This window comes from Sus scrofa, chromosome 7, assembly GCF_000003025.6.
Source record: "Sus scrofa isolate TJ Tabasco breed Duroc chromosome 7, Sscrofa11.1, whole genome shotgun sequence".
NCBI lineage: Eukaryota > Metazoa > Chordata > Mammalia > Artiodactyla > Suidae > Sus > Sus scrofa.
This window is the reverse complement of record NC_010449.5, coordinates 31,623,285-31,642,269: the sequence shown is the minus strand read 5'-3', so window position 1 is coordinate 31,642,269 and position 18,985 is coordinate 31,623,285. Positions and strand designations below refer to the sequence as shown.

At 46.6% G+C, this 18,985-nt stretch overlaps 1 protein-coding gene across 6 annotated transcripts; it reads right to left on the bottom strand.

Moving 5' to 3' along the window:
• LHFPL5 (lipoma HMGIC fusion partner-like 5) lies at positions 1 to 18,220 on the bottom strand. 6 transcript variants are annotated; one of them, XR_002345685.1, is made up of 5 exons: positions 17,210 to 17,652; positions 9,741 to 9,977; positions 3,805 to 4,010; positions 3,669 to 3,695; positions 1,334 to 1,929 (listed from the first exon to the last, which is right to left on the bottom strand). XR_002345685.1 is itself a non-coding variant. In XM_001927246.5 (4 exons), the coding sequence occupies exons 1-3, from the start codon at positions 17,619 to 17,621 to the stop codon at positions 3,685 to 3,687; spliced, it is 660 nt and encodes a 219-aa protein (XP_001927281.3). In that variant the 5' UTR covers positions 17,622 to 18,220; the 3' UTR covers positions 1 to 1,929; positions 3,669 to 3,684. The 6 variants fall into 6 exon arrangements, 2 of the variants coding, with proteins under 2 accessions (XP_001927281.3, XP_020954292.1); XR_002345683.1 differs by having other exon boundaries at positions 3,809 to 4,010; XR_002345684.1 differs by having other exon boundaries at positions 1 to 3,695; positions 3,809 to 4,010.

Below are 18,985 nucleotides of genomic sequence, written 5' to 3'. Positions count from 1 at the left end.
GAAGGTAGGGAGACTTTTAGAAGTTTTTATTTTGCCTTTTATAAAAAGTAAGATTATAAGAAATAACAAATCTAGCTAGAAAAGTTACTAAGCTACAGAATTAGCCAAATTCTGTCATACGCTAAGCTTGCATAAAGTAGGTGCCTGACTCTGAAATAATCTTATTAGCACAAGAAAATATGAATGTGATCATTCTTAAATCCCATTCTAATAGTTCCCATCACCAACAACTGGGACGATGCTGGATACTCATTCATAGCTCATCTGAACTGAAGAAGAAATACCACTGACAGGTTGTCAGTGCATTGAGTAAAAAGCAAACCCTGCAGCCCAGAATAAAAGGTTACTTGTCCAGGTCACTGCTCTTTGGTCAAGCAATGACAAGATCCATGACAGTTTTTTTTCAGCATTTACCCCTTTCCACCTGTGAGAACAGCATGCACATTTTCCCTTTGCTGGGAAAACAGATAAAGACTGGAAAAAAAACATTGTTATTCCAGGATCAGTCACTCCATATAATCATCAAAACCCTGTTTCTATGTACCATCCTTCAGTCAGGGAACCCTAAAGCATCAGTCTTTGTCTTGGCATCTGTAGCAGTGAGGTTATTACCTGATCTGAGTTCCCCTTTGGAGGCTGGTGAAAGATTCACCATTTAATGTACCAGATCCAAAGGTGTTGTTTACTGTTACTATAACAAATTACTTGGCCACAGGTAACATTTCTGAAGCTGTTAGCATTTTGATTGGGTCAGTGTGGGCACTACAAAGAAATGTGATTGTTAGTTCCAAAGGAGAAAAAGTCAATTTAGTCTCATAACTTTTTAGGTCCTAAAGTCACCCAATCTTCTAAGACTTTCTGATGAATTCAGGTTCCAGTGGCCTCTCCATTCTTTATGCACCTCTGAGCATCAATAAGAAAAAAAAGAAAGAAGCAGCAAAGTGAGTTGCCATTTTGGCTCAGCAGGTTAAGAACCCGACATAGTGTCCCTGATGCAGGTTTGCTCAGTGGGTTAAAGGTCCAGCATTCTCGGCGTTCCCATCGTGGTGCAGTGGTTAACGAATCCGACTAGGAACCATGAGGTTGCGGGTTCGATCCCTGGCCTTGCTCAGTGGGTTAGGGACCCAGTGTTGCCGTGAACTGTGGTGTAGGTTGCGATGCGGCTCAGATCCCATGTTGCTGTGGCTCTGGCATAGGTCTGTGGCTACAGCTCTGATTAGACCCCTGGCCTGGGAACCTCCATATACCGAGGGAGCAGCCCTAGAAAAGGCAAAAAGACCGGGAAAAACAAAAAACAAAAAAAAAAAAAGATCCACCATTCTCACAAGCTGTAGCTTAGGTCACAGATGCGGCTCAGATCCAGTGTTGCTGTGGCTGTGGTGTAGGCTGGCAGCTGCAGCTCCAAATCAACCCCAGCCTAAGAACTTCCGTATGCTGCAGATGCAGCCTAAAAAGAGAACCAAAAAAATGTTTAAAAAAAAAAAATGCAGCAAAAGATCTCTTGAACCTGAACCTGAAATGATCAGTGTGTGTATGGCCACCTCTTCTTGGGGCTGGATAGCAGTTTCTGGTGCCTTCAAATGAGTATCCTAAGTGAATTAGGCACAGGGTCCTCACCTGGGAGGCCCCACGACTCAACTCATTGTCCCATTTTATCGAGAGGGTAAAGCAGTTGGCTGGTGTGAAGGGACAGGGAGAGAATTACACACATGTCTCTGAAGGTCTTGGATGTAGTCATTGCAGTTCTGCTTGACTGGGTTTTCTGGATAGGATGAGAGAGGTCTTGTCTCAAGAGATGGTCAGGTTCTATCCTGTGATGAAAGTCTTCAGGACCTCAGGCTTAGAGCAGCAGACACAAGGCAACTTGGAACAAGTTTTTATTTCTGAAGGATTTGATTCCCATTTTCCTTTGTCAGGGAAGTAGATGAACTGTGGTATTAAGGGGGGAAAAAAAGGTGGCAAGATTATAGAATTGGACATTTTTTTAAGCCAATAAAAACACAAAACTTGCCCACATGCATGCTCACATTTTAATTCATTTCTACCTCAGACATGCAAACTTCCTCATTAGTGTACGAGATAGTTTCAGTGTCTCTCAAAAACTCATAAATGTCTTTTAAGATATAAATAAAATGTAGTGCAAGAAAAAGTAAAAAGCAGACAGCTGTAGTTACCTTTGGTTCAGTAATTCCACTCCAGAATTTATCAACAGAAGCAAAGTTATCTATGAGAGGAGTCCTAAATGGCTAACTACAGTCTGATTCAGCAATGAAATGGTACAACAGTGCTGTGGAGTTTGGCTTTGAAAGACTTTAATAATGAACCTTGCAGAAACATAAGAACATGTCTTTGCTAGTTTGCTACTCGAAGTGTAACCCCTATCCAGCAGGCCATCACTAGGGAGCTGGTTAAAAATGGCAGTGTTTGGTCCCACTTCAAATGAATCAGTCTGAATTTTAACCCCCCAGCTGACTTACCCATATTAATGTTTGAGAACCATCTAATAAATGTGGAGGAGGCAGTGCTAACTTATAATTATTCAAAAAGTATGTCGAAGTTCCCTTCTGGCTCAGCAGGTTAAGGATCCAGCATTGCCACTGCTCTAACTCTGATTATAGCTGTGGCATGGGTTCCATCCCTAAGTCTACATGGTCAAGTGTTGAAAGATTCTTAGCAAAAATTAAAATAGTTTAAATGGAGTGTAAATTGAGATAATCACTTCTACTCACACAAAGTGCCTGACCTGATATAAATCCTCAATAAATGGCAGCTGTTGGGGAGGTGATACTATTGTGAGCTAGTCCTTCTCATGCTCTTCTTTCCTCCTTTCCTCCTTCCCTTCCTCCCTTGTTCTTTATTTATTTGGCCATGCCTTCAGCGTGCAGAAGTTCCTGGGCCAGGGATCAAACCTGTGCCACAACAGCAACAACGCTTAACCCACTGAGCCACCAAGGAACCCCTCTTATATTTTATGGCTGTCATCCTCATGGACACCATGTCGGGTTCTTATCCCTCTGAGCCACAACAGGAACTCCCCTCTTTCTTTGTAAATGCTTTCCTTCATGTTCTTGTTAAATCATATTTTGGGAACTTAAAAGACAATAAAGAAATTAATATGTTGTGTTTCCTTTTTAACCAGACATTAAAACTGACTAAATCATGTTTTGCTTTTTTGCTTTGGCTGTCAGGAAGCAAGGAGCTAAATTTAATGCTCAATACACTAATTCTATTAGCCTAGCTTTCTGGAATATTTGTTTTCCTCTCTATGACTTTTATTTTCTATCATATTAGGTTTTCTAGTATGTTTCTTACAAATCACTTAAAATTCATTCTGAAAATAAGGTTCCAAATTACAATAATGACTTCTACAGTCTCTTCTTGTTTGCCAAGCTCCACAAAAAAGATGAGTTTATGAAACTACCTGCCTATTTTAAATTATTTCTTCTCTCCCTTTGCTTTTTGCACTTCTCCAGACACAAGTAAAACTAAAAGGCTCCTGTTTGCCCCTCAGTGAAGGTCTCAGATGCCAGCTAGCTGCTGCCCCCATCCCCATACCCCCAACCCTTCTCTCCCCAGGTCCTACAGCCCAGCCCCCTGAGTCATTCCACCTGCCACCTGATGATTCAAAAAGGAAACAGAGGCCACAGCCCTTCCAAAGAATTACTCACCAACACTCCAGCTGCTTCAGACTTCCTCTGCAATGATAAAGAACAGTATTTGTTTAACAACCAAGCCTTCTTTTCAGGTTTAATTCCCTAACACTATTCCCTCTCCAAACTAGTTCAATCCATTCCTCTTACTCACTCACAAGAAAGCTTTCACTTCTTGTTCACAATGTTTATCCCAGCTTGTGATTCCATATTGCATGAGCACCTCCCTTTTCAGCCTTAAGGTCCAAATGCAGGCTTTCCTTCTTCACTGAACACCCTGGGCCTAAAAGTATCGGTAGGCAACTGGAGCACAAGAGCTACTATTGGCTGAGCAGATGGATGATACAAAGAGTGTAGGTACTGGAAAGACAAGGTGGAGAGAATGAACAGGTATTCATCACCTACAATATGCAGGCATTGTTAGTGCTTTATGTACACTAGCTGATCCTCAGCACAATATTTTTTTATTGAGGTGTAATTCATTAACATAAAATTTACTTATTTAAAAATGTTCAACTCAGTGGTTTCTAGTATGTTCACTAAGTTGTGCAACCATCACCTGCTACCTAATTCTAGAACTTGTTCATCACCCCAAAACAAACCCTATGATCTTTAGTGATCACTCCCAATCCGCCCCTCTTCCCAGCCCCAGGGAACTACTAAAATCTACTCTGCGTCTCTATGGATTTGCCTATTCTGAACACTTTATATAAAAGGGATCTTTTATATGGTCTTTTGTGTAATAAGGAGGAACAATAATGAATGCTGATGCTACTTTGTCCACATGCTCATCAGCACTCATTATGGTTCATCTTTTTTATTACAGCCATCCTTGTATCTCATTGCGATTTTAATTTGCATTTTCCTAATGACCAATAATATTGAGTACCTTTTTATGTGGCCATTTGTATATCTTCTTTGAAGAAAAGTCTATTCAAATCCTTTGCCCGTTTAAAAGATTGGGTTATTTTAATTATTGTTGTTTAATTGTAGGAGTCTTTTTTTTTTTTTTTTTTTTTTTTTTTTTTAGCCCACGGCATGTGGAAGTTCCCAGACTAGGGATTGAAACAGAGCTGCAGCTGTTGGCCTACACCACAGCCACAGCAACACGGGTGTGAGCCACATCTGTGACCTACACCACAGCTCACAGCAATGCCAGATGCTTAACCCACTGAGCAGGGCCAGGGACCGAACCTGTGTCCTCATGGGTAGGAGTCAGGTTCTTAATCCACTGAGCCACAGCGGGAAGTCCTGGTTTTCACTTTTAACCACCTAACTTAAGTGTATAAATCTCTCGTCTCACCTCTAGAGACAGGCGACATGTTTCCAATTGCTTCCCTGCACAGAAGTGGGCCCCAGGCTGAGCCAGCAAAGACCTGAGCCTCTCTGCTACCACCTTTCTGGACACCTGTGGGTGGGTCTCCCTTCTGGGCTGCAGGTTCCTCTTCCGGGAAGGGTCCACGGTCATAGGTGAAAAGGGACTTTGGCTGTTCCAGTTCTGGTCCGGGGATGATATGAAGGCAATTGTGGGGAAGGAGCCAGGAGAGGTCTCTTGGGTGCAAGAGGCCCCTCATAATGGCCACCTGCTGGGAGCAGGCATCTGGGGAGTCCCAAGGATGTGAGACAGGGTTTGACCTCAGACTATGCACTGAAAAACCTATTAAGACTGGGAAGAGCTGAAAAAGCAGAAGGAGAAAGGGAGGTCAAGGGGATTCAGGTAGAGGAGGCTTCCTGAAGGGCCTCCCTGGGCCTGGGGGGTCAGCCACAAGTGACCTTTATGACTCAGGGGCAGGATGGATATACAGAGAATCCCAAGGCTACCCTAACCCAAGGGAGCTCAGGTTCCCACCATCCGTCCTCCAGGAGCTGTCACATCTGTCCCCTCACCTGCCTTTCTCCTCCTTCCCCAACAAGCCTTCCCTTCGCCTCCCCTGCTATCCCCCTCCACCAAGCAAATGCCCAAGACCCCACCTCAGCAGTTCCTGCTGTGGCACAGTGAGGTAAGAACACAACATAGTATCCATGAGGATGTGATTCAATCCCTGGCCTCACTCAGTGGGTTAAGGATCCATCATGCCAGGTTCACAAGGATGGTTCAACATATGGAAATCCATCAACATTTGACACCACATGATCATCTCAATAGATACAGAAAAAGCATTTGACAAAGTCCAACATCCATTCATGATAAAAACTCTTACCAAAGTGGATGTAGAGGGAACATACCTTAACATAATAAAAGCCATTTACGACAAACCCACAGCCCATATAATACTCAATGGAGAAAATCTGAAAGCCTTCCCACTAAAATCTGGAACAAGACAAGGTTGCCCACTCTCACTGCTGTTATTCAACATAGTATTGGAAGTCCTAGCCACAGCAATCAGACAAACAAAAGAAAGAAAAAGTATCCAGAGGAGTTCCCGTCGTGACGCAGTGGTTAACTAATCCAACTAGGAACCATGAGGTTGCAGGTTCGGTCCCTGCCCTTGCTCAGTGGGTTGACGATCTGGCGTTGCTGTGAGCTGTGGTGTAGGTTGCAGACGCGGCTCGGATCCCGCGCTGCTGTGGCTCTGGCGTAGGCTGGTGGCTACAGCTCTACAGCTCCGATTCGACCCCTAGCCTGGGAACCTCCATATGCCTAGGGAGCGGCCCAAAGAAATAGCAAAAAGACAAAAAAAAGAAAAAAGAAAAAAAGAAAGAAAAAGTATCCAGAGGTAAAAATGTCACTGAGTGCAGATGGCATGATACTATATATAGGAAACCCTAAGGACTCAACCCAAAAACTACTTGAACTGATCAACAAATTCAGCAAAGTAGCAGGATATAAGATTAACATTCAGAAATCAGTTGCATTTCTGTATACTAACAATGAAATATTAGAAAAGGAATACAAAAGTACAATAGCTTTTAAAATTGCACCCCCAAAAAATCAAATACCTGGGAATAGACCTGACCACGGAGGTGAAAGACTTAGATGCTGAGAACTATAAAATATTAATCAAGAAAATTAAAGAGGATTCAAAGAAATGGAAAGATATTCCATGCTCCTTGGTTGGAAAAATTAATATTGTAAAAATGGCCATACCACCCAAAGTAATCTACAGATTCAATGTAATCCCTATCAAATTATCCATGATATTTTTCACAAAACTAGAACAAACAATCCAAAATTTTATATGGAACCATAAAAGACCCAGATTTGCCAAAGCAATCCTGAGGAACAAAAACCAAGCAGGAGGCATAATTCTCCTAGACTTCAGGCAATATTACAAAGCTATAGTAATCAAGACAGTGTTGTACTGGTACAATAAACAGACATACAGACCAATGGAACAGAATAGAGAGCCCAGAAATAAACCCAGACACCTACGGTCAATTAATCATCAACAATGGAGGCACGAATATAAAATGGGAAAAAAAGAGTCTTTTCAGCAAGTAGTGCTGGGAAAACTGGACAGTCTCATGTAAATCAGTGACACTGGAACACACCTTCATACCATGCATAAAAATAAACTCAAAATGGCTTAAAAGCTTAAATGTAAGGAATTCCTGTCATGGTGCAGTGGAAATGAATCCAACTAGGAACCAAGAGGTTGTGGGTTTGATCCCTGGCCCCGCTCAGTGAGTTAAGGATCCGGCATTGCCATGAGCTGTGGTACAGGCCACAGATGCGGCTCGAGTCTGGCATTGCTGTGGCTGTGGCATTGGCCGGCAGCAACAGCTCCAATTAGACCCCTAGCCTGGGAACCTCCATATGCCGTTGGTGTGGCCCTAAAGGACAAAAAAACAAACAAACAAAAAAAGATTTAAATGTCAGACAAGACACCATCAAACTCCTGGAAGAGAACATAGGCAAAACATTCTCTGATGTCAACCTTACAAATGTTTTCTCAGGTCAGTCTCCCAAAGCAACTGAAATAAAAGCAAAAATAAACCAATGGGACCTAATCAAACTGACAAGCTTTTGCACAGAAAAGGAAACCATAAAAAAAAAAAAAAAAAAAAAAAGACAACTTACAGAATGGGAGAAAATAGTTTCAGATGATGCAACTGACAAGGGCTTAATCTCTAAAATATACAAACAACTTACGCAACTCAACAGCAAAAAAGCCAACAACTCAACTGAAAAAATGGGCAAAAGACCTGAACAGAAATTTCTCCAAAGAAGATATACAAGTGACCAACAAGCACATGAAAAAATGCTCAACATCATTGATTATTAGAGAAATGCAAATCAAAACTACTATGAGATACTACCTCACACCAGTCAGAATGGCCATCATTAATAAGTCCACAAGTAACAAATGCTGGAGGGGGTGTGGAGAAAAGGGAACCCTCCTGCACTGTTGGGAATGTAAACTGGTACAACTACTATGGAAAACAATATGGAGGTCCCTCAGAAAACTAAATATACAACTTACCCTATGACCCAGCAATCCCACTCTTGGGCATATATCTGGACAGAACTTTCCTTGAAAAAGACATGCACGTGTTCACTGCAGCACTACTCACAATAACCAAGACATGGAAACAGCCTAAATGTCCACTGACAGATGATTGGATTAAGATGTGGCATATATACAGAATGGAATACTATTTAGCCATAAAAAAGAATGAAACAATGCCATTTGCAGCAACATGGATGAAACTAGAGACTCTCATACTAAGTGAAATAAGTCAGAAAGAGAAAGACAAATACCATATGATATCACTTATATCTGGAATCTAATATATGGCACAACTGAACCTTTCCACAGAAAAGAAAAGAAAATGGGAGTTCCCGTCGTGGCGCAGTGGTTAACGAATCCGACTAGGAACCATGAGGTTGCGGGTTCGGTCCCTGCCCTTGCTCAGTGAGTTAACGATCTGGCGTTGCCGTGAGCTGTGGTGTAGGTTGCAGACGCGGCTCGGATCCTGCGTTGCTGTGCCTCTGGCGTAGGCCGGTGGCTACAGCTCCGATTCGACCCCTAGCCTGGGAACCTCCATATGCCGCGGGAGCGGCCCAAGAAATAGCAACAACAAGAACAACAACAACTAAAGACAAAAAGACAAAAAAAAAAAAAAAAAAAAAAAAAAGAAAGAAAAGAAAATGGACATAGAGAATAGACTTGTGGTTGCCGAGGGGGAGGGGGAGGGAGTGGGATGGATTGGAAATTTGGGGTTAATAGATGCAAATTATGCCTTTGGAATGGATAGGCAATGAGACCCTGCTGTATAGCACTGGGAACTATATCTAGTCACTTATGATGGAGCATGATAATGTGAGAAAAAGAATGTACATATGTACGTGTGACTGGGTCACTTTGCTCTACATTAGAAAGCTGACAGAACACTGTAAACCAGCTATAATGGAAAAAATAAAAGATCATTATAAAATGCAGGAAAAAATTAATTTTAAAAAAAAAGGATCCAGCGTTGCCTTAAGCTGTGGTGTAGGTCATAGACTCGGCTTGGCTCCAGCCTTGCCGTGGCTGTGGTGTAGGCCAGTGGTTACAGCTCTGATTTCACCCCTAGTCTGAGAACTTCCATGTACTGTGGGTACGGCCTTAAAAAAGATAAAAAATAGGAGTTCCCGTCGTGGTGCAGTGGTTAACGAATCCGACTAGGAACCATGAGGTTGCGGGTTCGGTCCCTGCCCTTGCTCAGTGGGTTAACGATCCGGTGTTGCTGTGAGCTGTGGTGTAGGTTGCAGACGCGGCTCGGATCCCTCGCTGCTGTGGCTCTGGCGTAGGCCAGTGGCTACAGCTCCGATTCGACCCCTGGCCTGGGAACCTCCATATGCCACAGGAGCGGCCCAAGAAATGGCAAAAAGACAAAAAAAAAAAAGATAAAAAATAAAAAGGGACCCCTACATCAGTGCTGCCCCCTTTGGGAGGGCATGTCTAGCTCCCCAGGCCGAACCAGGACTCCCAGAGACAGAGGACACCCTTCTATCATGGACATCCTCCACCACATAGGTGTCATCACCTGATCAAATGCCAGCCTGCAACCGTCCTTAGGCTTCTGGGACAAGGGCTGTGTCTGATTGGAATCCGTGTCCCCACACCCCCAAACCTCAGGCAACCTCCCTGGGAGAAAGAGAGGTACCTTTTCCGTCGGCTTTGTAGTCGTCAGGCAGCAGCTTGTCCTGCCGGTAGCCCAGCACAAAGGCCAGGAAGGAGAGGATGAGGGCGTCTCCAATGCTGAGGATGGCCAGCATGAAGGCCCAGCGGATGGTGCAGTGGCCCAGGGTGTATTTGCCCGTCTGCTCCCCACACATGCGTCGCACCTCACTTGAGTCCCAGCCGTCTGGGTAGACCAGGCAGCCGATCATCAGGCCTGTGGCTGAGGGGGCAGGAGCAGGGCAGACGCGTCAGGCTGGGGGTGCTCAGCCTGCTATCTCCCACCTGGCTCTGCTGTCACCTCGACATCTCCCTTCTTCCTGCGTTAACAGCCTTGAGAGACACGGGGGGCAGTGCCTGAGCCTTTTTGGAACAAAAGGGAGAAAGCTGAGACCCCAAGAGCTAAAGCGACTTGCCCCTGGGAGCCAGTGGTCAGGGGCAGAGGCTGGGTTTTGCCATAGCATGAGGTGCTTCTACCAAGCCCTCAGCCAGGCCCTTTGGACTGGACATGGCACTGCCTACCCTGGCTTCAGAGTCCTCGGAGAACTCATCATTCCTGAGATGTACATTTGTTCCTACTCCAACATCTCTGAAATAAGTGTAGTAACGAAGCTTTAGGCCATAATTTAATTAGAGGTATTTTTTTTTTTTTTTCACAGCACATAGAATAAGGGCGTGTCCAGAGTTCCCATGGTGGCTCAGCTGGTTAAGAACCTGACACAATGTCCATGAGGATGTGGGTTACAGGTCTGACATTGCCACAAACTGTGGTAAGGGCACAGATGCAGCCCAGATCCTGCATTGCTGTGTCTGTGGTGTAGGCCGGCAGCTGCGGTTCTGATTCAACCCCCAGCCCAGGAACTTCTATATGCCACAGGCATGGCCCTAAAAAGGAAAAAAGAACGGTGTGTCCTACAAATCAGGTATCTTAGATTCAATGAATACCGGAAGTTTTCCAGCCCCATCTCTGGCTGATTCCTTCGTGAACCTTCCATTCAAGCAAACAGGCCTCCACAGCCTTACCCACTGTGGCACAGTGCAGTTGTCCACACTTCCCTGAATGTGTTTAAAATGCTGATTCCCGAGTCAGGGTCGGGCTCAGGAAACCCTGCCTTTATTTATTTTTTATTTTTTATTTTATTTTTTTGTCTTTTCTAGGGCCGTACCTGCGGCCTATGGAGGTTCCCAGGCTAGGGGTCTAATCAGAGCTGTAGCCTCCGGCCTACACCACAGCCATAGCCATGCAGCATCTGAGCCGCGTCTGCAACCTATACCACAGCTCACAGCAACACCGGATCCTTAACCCACTGAGTGAGGCCGGGGATTGAACTGGAAATCTCATGGTTCCTAGTCAGATTCGTTAACCACTGCGCCACAACAGGAACTCCAGGAAAGCCTGTCTTTAAAAGCACTCTTTTAGGAGTCCCCTTCGTGGCTCAGTTAACAAACCTGACTGGGAACCATAAGGATGCAGGTTCGATCCCTGGCCTCGCTCCATGGGTTAAGGAACCGGTGTTGCCATGAGCTGTGGTATAGGTCAGACATGGGTTGGATTCTGAGTGCTGTGGCTATGGCGTCGGCTGGTGGCTTTAGCTTCCATCTGACCCCTGGCCCGGGAACTTCCACATGCCTCAGATATGGCCCTAAAGAAAAAAAAAAAAAAAAACTCTTTCGGGTAATTTTCTCTACAGGAAAAACTGGTAAACACTAGAGCAGGCTGCCTAGATCTCAAGCCTGGCTCTTTGCTAACTAACTGTGTGCTTTGGAGCAAACTACTTAAGCTTTTTTTTTTTTTTTACCTTAGTTTCCTCATCTGTAAAATGGGGAAATAATTATGTTTGGATTGCAATGAGGTTCAAATGAGTTAGTATTTGTTTTTGTTTTTGTTTTGTTTTTTTAGGGCCACACCTGCACCATGTAGAAGTTCCCGGGCTAGGGGTCAAGTCAGAGCTGCAGCTGCCAGCTTGCACCACAGCTCATGGTAACACCAGATCAGAGCCACATCTGTGACCTGCACCACAGTTTACAGCAATGCCAGATCTTTAACCAAACTGAGCGAGGCCAGGAATCGAACCCGAATCCTCACAGACATTGTGTCAGGTCCTAACCTGCTGAGCCACAATAGGAACCTCCAAATGAGTTACTATTGGAAAAGTGCCTGACGTATTTGGCATTTCCTGAGTGCTGGCTGTCATCCCACACTGTGCTTTTACTGATTTAGTATTTACAGCCCAAAACGTCATCTTCCCCACCTTCCATTCTCTGCTCCCATACCCTCCCACCAAACTTCCACCCCACCTTAGCTGCCTGGACAGGTACCTACTCCTGGGGTGTGACTGGGGCAACCCCAAGGACAACCGCCAGGCAGGCAGGGGGCGCCTTCCCTTTATTTGTGCCGCTTTCCCATCCCTCGTTCTCCTTTCACAGGCATGGAGGCTCTTCAGCTCCCAGGCTGTGCCCTATGCAGGAGACCCATGGAGAAGCACCTCGCTGGATACAAAGTCACTGACTGGGGCTCAGCTCATTCTTGCAAGAAAGGTCAGCAGATCAAACAAAAGCACAGCAAAGTGTAAATGTCGGGGTCCCACCTCCCCACCTAAGTGTTATCAATCCTCTTTTGTTTTTTTCTAGGAGGAGCACATTTACATACTTCCCTTCCAGACCACATTTTCTCTCAATCTTGACAACAGTTCTGTTAAGGAGACTGTGTATTAAAATCCCATTCTACAGAATAGGAAACCGAGGACTCAGAGAACCCAAGTGAACTGCCCAGTCATTTAGCTGTGGCAGGGCCAAGACCTGCACTCACAGCTCCTGACTTTCCCGACTTCAACGTTATTTCCCCCAAGATCGCAGACTGACGTCTCTCCAAGGAGCTGAAGGTATTTAGTGGTGACATGTCAGACGTAAGGACAAGTGGGAAGATGCTTGTGGGGGGAGGGGCCTTCCCCACGTGCTGTGTGGCAAGTCCTCTGCTGCCTGGCCTGGTTCCCTTCTTCTATGGCACCTCCCTGCGGGGCTTCAAGAAAGAGCCCCCCGGCCTCTGACGTGCAAACAGGTTGTTACTGTGGGTGCCACAGCCCTCTGTGAGCACCCTACCCACCCACCTGTGCACAGTGGGGGTCCACCCCATTGTGGTGTCTAAGCAAAGGCCACATGGTATTCTCAGGCAAGTTCACCTAACCGTTTCTGACTTCCATTCTCTCATCTGGAAAATAAGGATAATAATACCTGACTCATCACACTGTCATGAGGATTAAGTGTGATCACATATAGAAAATGCTTACTGCAGTATCTGGTACATTGTAAGCGGCCAATTAATATTAGCTGTTGCTATTATTATTGGCACTGAAGATAGATGGATGTGGGTGTCATTAGAGCCGTTCACCAATACTCCAGGTACATAACAGGATTATACTTCCTTGCCCCCTCCCTTGAAGTTAGGCAAGGTCATAAAAATTCCTTCAGCCAATAAAATGTGAGCGGAAATGCCGTGTGCTTTTCCAGATCAGAGCATTTAACCGCTGATGGAGACTTTCCAGAGCTCTCTTTCCCTCTGCAATGACAGCCAGATGACAGCTGATGCTCCATCAGTCTGGGGTCCAGAAAATAGTGAGAGGAGAGACCTGCGCTGATCTCCAGTGAGCCATGATCAAGAAATAAACTTTTGGGAGTTTCCGTCATGGCACAGTGGTTAACAAATCCGACTAGGAACCATGAGGTTGCAGGTTCCATCCCTGGCCTCGCTCAGTGGGTTAAGGATCTGCTGCTGTGAACTGTGGTGTAGGTCACAGACACGGCTCGGGTCTGGCGTTGCTGTGGCTCTGGTTCAGGCCGGCAGCTACAGCTCTGATTAGACCCCTAGCCTGGGAACCTCCTTGTGTCATGGGTGCAGCCCTAGAAAAGACAGGAAAAAAAAAAGAAAAAAAAAAAAAAGAAAAGAAAAAAACTTTTGTTTTAAGCCACTAAGATTCGGGACTTGTTACTGTGGCATCATCCCATCCATCCTGGCTGATAAAGTTGTTTGGTGTTTTTCACATTGACTGAGCACCTACCATGTGTCAGGCACTGTGTGATCCATCCTCCCAAGAATCCTGTGACACGGGTACTGTTGCTACCTTCCACGGATGATATTACCAAGACTATGTGAGACAAACAACCTGCCCTACTTGGGTTTCTAGGAGCTGGGACCTCATTCAGCCCCCACCTGGCATCCAGAAGCTCATTTTTTTTTTTTTTTTTTTTTTTTGTCTTTTTGCTATTTCTTTGGGCCGCTCCAGCGGCATATGGAGGTTCCCAGGCTAGGGGTCGAATCGGAGCTGTAGCCCCTGGCCTACGCCAGAGCCACAGCAATGCAGGATCCGAGCCGCGTCTGCAACCTACACCACAGCTCACGGCAACGCCACATCATTAACCCACTGAGCAAGGGCAGGGACCGAACCTGCAACCTCATGGTTCCTAGTCGGATTCGTTAACCACTGTGCCACAACGGGAACTCCCCAGAAGCTCAATTAACATTGTTAACTAAAACCCCACGCTGCCCCAGCCATCAGTCCTCTTTCTCTTCTCCTGCACCCTTCCCTGGTCCCAGGCTTCTTGGCAAGGTTAAGCTAACTGGTTTAAGACCCTTTGAGTGGATTTATCTCCCAAGTGCTGTTGGAGGGGCACACTTCCTCCTTCTGCCCCTTCCTTTGGCTCATCTTTCTGTCCCCAGTACCCAAGGATGGAACATGACACCACCTTTGCTCACTCCCAACATAAATGTTTCATAGGATGGCACCTGGCCACCTCTTCTGTCCATGTGTTTAGCTCCATGACCCAGACAGCATCTGACTCAAATGGCCTGGTGACCCCTCCCCCACCCAGGCCCTCCCAGTACCGCCTGTTCAGCAAATGGCACATGTTGCAGGAGGTCGGAGGAGTGGAAGGGTGTAGAGAATGAGGGAGGAAGGGTTATGTTTCCAGTATCCCATAACTCTGATATGTAGGGCCAGTAACAGGCCTGCCAGGGTCCATTCTACTCCTTTTTATAACAAAACTGCTAAATCTTCATTCCCCCTTCTTTTTTTCCCCACTGCCACCAAGACTTGCCTCACTGCCCCCAGACTCTCCCTCATCCTATGAAGAGACCACAGGCTTCCCTGGTGGCTCATTGGGTTAAAAATCCTGCATTGTCACTGCTGTGGTTTGGGTTCGATCCCTGGCCTGGGAACTTCCGCATGCCCTGGGGGCAGCCCAATAAATAAATAAGTAAATGAAAGAGACTACAGAAAGAGGGAGATGGCTGGGGGTGGGAGTGGGGAGGCAACTCTGGAGCCAGGTGAGTAGCCTGAGTATAAGATTTGGAGTCAAAGGTTCTGTCTCTCCCTACCTGTGTGCTAAAAGACAAGTTACGCACTAGGAGCCTTATCTATAAAATGGGAGGAAAACATACCTTCCTGGGTCATGGTGATGAGGCCTCTCTAGATGCATGTGAAAGAATTTTACAAATCTTTATATTTCTGGGAATGTCCGCCTTAATTAAATTGTCTCTGGAATACATCTAGTTCTTGGGACCCACTATCTTAATTCTCCTGCTTACTAGGTTGCCAGTTGACCTGCTACAGCCTTGGCCAGGTCTTATCTTCTCCCTCAGCCCTAGATTCCTCATCTAGAGTTGGAGGGGGGCAGCACTACAGCTCTCTGGGGTCCCTTTCAACTTTGACTGTCCTCTTTTTTGGCCGAGCCCACAACCCGCAGAAGTTCCCAAGCCAGGGATCAAACCTGAGCCACAGCAAGGACCAGACCCGCAAAAGTGACAATGCCAGATCCTTAACCACTAGGCCACCGAGGACCTCCTCAACTCTGATAGTCTTGAGTATGGGATTCTGATCCCTGTTCCCTTCTCTCTGTTAAGGATAATACTGCTTCGCTCTCGCTCTCGCTCTCTCTCTCTCTCTCTCTCTTTTTTTTTTTTTTTTTTTTTTTGGTCTTTTTGTCTTTTTGCTATTTCTTGGGCCGCTCTCTCGGCATATGGAGGTTCCCAGGCTAGGGGTCTTATAGGAGCTGTAGCCACCGCCCTACGCCAGAGCCACAGCAACACGGGATCCGAGCCGCGTCTGCGACCTACACCATAGCTCACAGCAACGCTGGATCGTTAACCCACTGAGCAAGGGCAGGGACCGAACCCGCAACCTCATGGTTCCTAGTTGGATTTGTTAACCACTGCGCCACGACGGGAACTCCTTTTTTTTTTTTTTTTTTAATCTTTTTGGGGCTGTGCCTGTGCCATATGGAGGTTCCCAGGCTAAAGGTCAAATTGGAGCTGTAGTTGCCAGCCTACACCACAGCCACAGCAACACCAGATCTGAACCACAACCTACACCACAGCTCATGGCAATGCTGGATCCTTAACCCACTGAGTGAGGCCAGAGAATCAAACCTGCCTCCTCATGGATGCTAGTCAGATTCGTTTCTGCTGAGCCATGAAGGGAACTCCAGTACTGCTTCTCATTGTAACCAATGATATCAAGATGATTTTACTCTAGTTTTCAGTCCCCAACAAGGCTCCTGGACATCTCCATAGTAAGGACAGTCTGTGTGTGGTCCTCCGGATGGGAAGGGACCAAGGGCTGCAGGACAGGTTCTTAGGCATCCCTTCCTGGGCTCTAGAGGAGAGCAGGACCGGCTGGCCCAAGGACCCAGAGGCCTGCCTGAAGCCAGAAGCAGGAAAAAGGGGCCGGGAAGGCCTTGCCTCTGAGCACCACAAGTAGCCACCTACCCTACATAGTTTTAAAATACCCCAGTCTCCTCCCCTCATCACAAAATGTCACTTCCACAAAATTTCTCTGCCTTGTGTGCTCATGCTTGCTACATCAAGTATGGAACCCTATAATTAGGGAATGGAGAACTTCACTTTACCAAAAGTGAGTTGCTCCTGGACAAGTCACTTCAACTCTTTGGACCTCAGTTCCTCATTTACAAGATGAGAGGGTGGAACGATTTTTTTTTTTTTTTTTTTTTTTTTTGGTCTTGTTAGGTCTGCACCCGTAGCATATGGAGGTTTCCAGGCTAGGGGGTCAAACTGGAGCTACAACTGCTAGCCAATGCCACAGCCACAGCAACACTGGATCTACGTGTCTGCGACCTACACCACAGCTCATGACAACGCTGGATCCTTAATCCACTGAGCAAGGCCAGGAATCAAACCCATGTCCTCATGGATGCTAGTTGGGTTCATTAACTGCTGAGCCATGACAGGAACTCCGAGAGGGTGGAACAATTTGATCTCTGAGGTCTTTTTGGTCTCAGCCATCTCGAGATTCTCAATTCCTCAGAAGAATCTGCAGAGCATTGTGTACAGCTGAGCCAAAGGGGAACACCTGAGTAGAAGACAGAGCCTCCACAGAGGGTGGGATTGTACAGCTGCCCTTGTGGTCTGGGGTGGGCCCCCGCCCTCCCACTACCCCTGCTCACCAGCAGCCAGCTGCATCCATGCACAGATCTTGTAGACAGTGGCGGTGTTGCAGACAAAGAACAGGCTAAAGCAGATGATGGAGCCAATGATGAGGAACATGGCTAAGGCCACAAAGAACATGGCGGTCTTGAAGGCTCTAGAGGGGATGGAGGAGAAGTCCAGTGGCCCACCCTTGCAGATGAGCTCCGATGACAGCACGTTGCCTACGCAGTAGGAGAAAAGGCCGAAGTAGCCTGCCTGGGGTGTGTTGACGCTGTCACCGATCCAGTAGGGCTGGATGAAGAGTGCCATGACCAGCACGGAGAAGCAGATGGTGAGCGTGCCCCACATCACGCCCACGGCCCTCGCGTTCCTCACGTAGTTGGTGTGGTAGATCTTGGCTGCCTCCTGTGCGGGCAGCAACTTCACCATGGTGAAGGCACTGGGTCCTGGGCTGGGAATTTGTGGACTAGAAGTGGCTTTACAGACTGATGGAGGAGGCCCAGAAATGGGTCACCTCTCAGCCAGGTTTGGGGAGGAGTCTGAGGTCAGGGCACAGGTGAGGCTTCCCCCCTCCCCCGCCCAAGGCAGAGGAAAGAGAATTAATAGGACAGGGAAAGATGACCTTGCCTTCTTCAGGGGAAGCTTGTCCAGGTGCCTGTGTCCGCTCTGCTCTAGCCACGCTGTCTCCCTTCTGCCTCTGCTCAAACCTTCCAGGGTCTCGGCCTGCTGGCGCCGCCCGGCCCCTCCCCCACTTGCAGCTCAGAGCATCAGAGAGCTCCGCCCCCTTCTCTGGGCCCGGCTCCTCCTCCCTCCCTCCGAGAGCACTGCTTTCAGCACCGTGGCCAGCGCCCCGGGATGCCCGGACACAGGCGTGTGCAGAGCGGCCGACCCGCCCGCTGCACATCCGCGCCACGGGGAATCAGAACACCCTTCACCCTCCCGAGCGGGAATGACAAAAATTGGAAGGGTGGAGCTGCAGCTGTCACCTTCCTCTCGCTCCACTTCCTGCCGCAAAACCGCTTCTTGAGAGCAGTCCCTGTCCCACCCCACCCTTCTCTGGCTCCCTACTTATCCTGCCAACCTCCAATTCCCCAGAGGCCCGCAAAGCCTTCTGGATCACTGGTTCCTTGCCCCTATTACTGAATCGACAATTACTAAGAGCCTTCTAGATACTTAGTCCTATGTTGGAGGCTATCTTCCCTAAGCAAGGACCACAGAGTAAAACCGACAGGGCTCCTGCCCTCAAGAACAGAGATATTTACATATACGTAAATATACATTTGCAATGCAAATGATAGTATGGTAATAGAAGCAACTACAAAGTACAGTAAAGAATGTTCCTTATAAGCCTTCTCAGACCTTAGTATATGCTTTTTATTCAATTCAAATGTCTTTCTCCTCTTGTTTATATTTTGTTGAATATTTGTCCCCTCATCTCCAAAGTATCTATACGTTTCTTGAATTTATAGGTAAATACATGATTAGTGTACATATATAGAAAAATTCAAGATTTTTACATAAACAGTTCCCGGTGGCTCAGCAGATTAAGGATCTGGTGTTGTCACTGCTGTGGCTTGGGTCCCTGCTGTGGTGCGTGTTTGACCCCTGGCCTGGGAACTTCTGCATGCAAGGGGTGTGAGCAAAAAAAAAAAAAAAAAAAAAAGATAAAATTAAATTTTTTAAAAAGAAAATTACATAAAATAATGGGAGTTCCCATCGTGACTCAGCGGTAAATAACCTGACTTGTTTCCATGAGGACTCGGGTTTGATCCCCGGCCTCGCTCAGTGGGTTA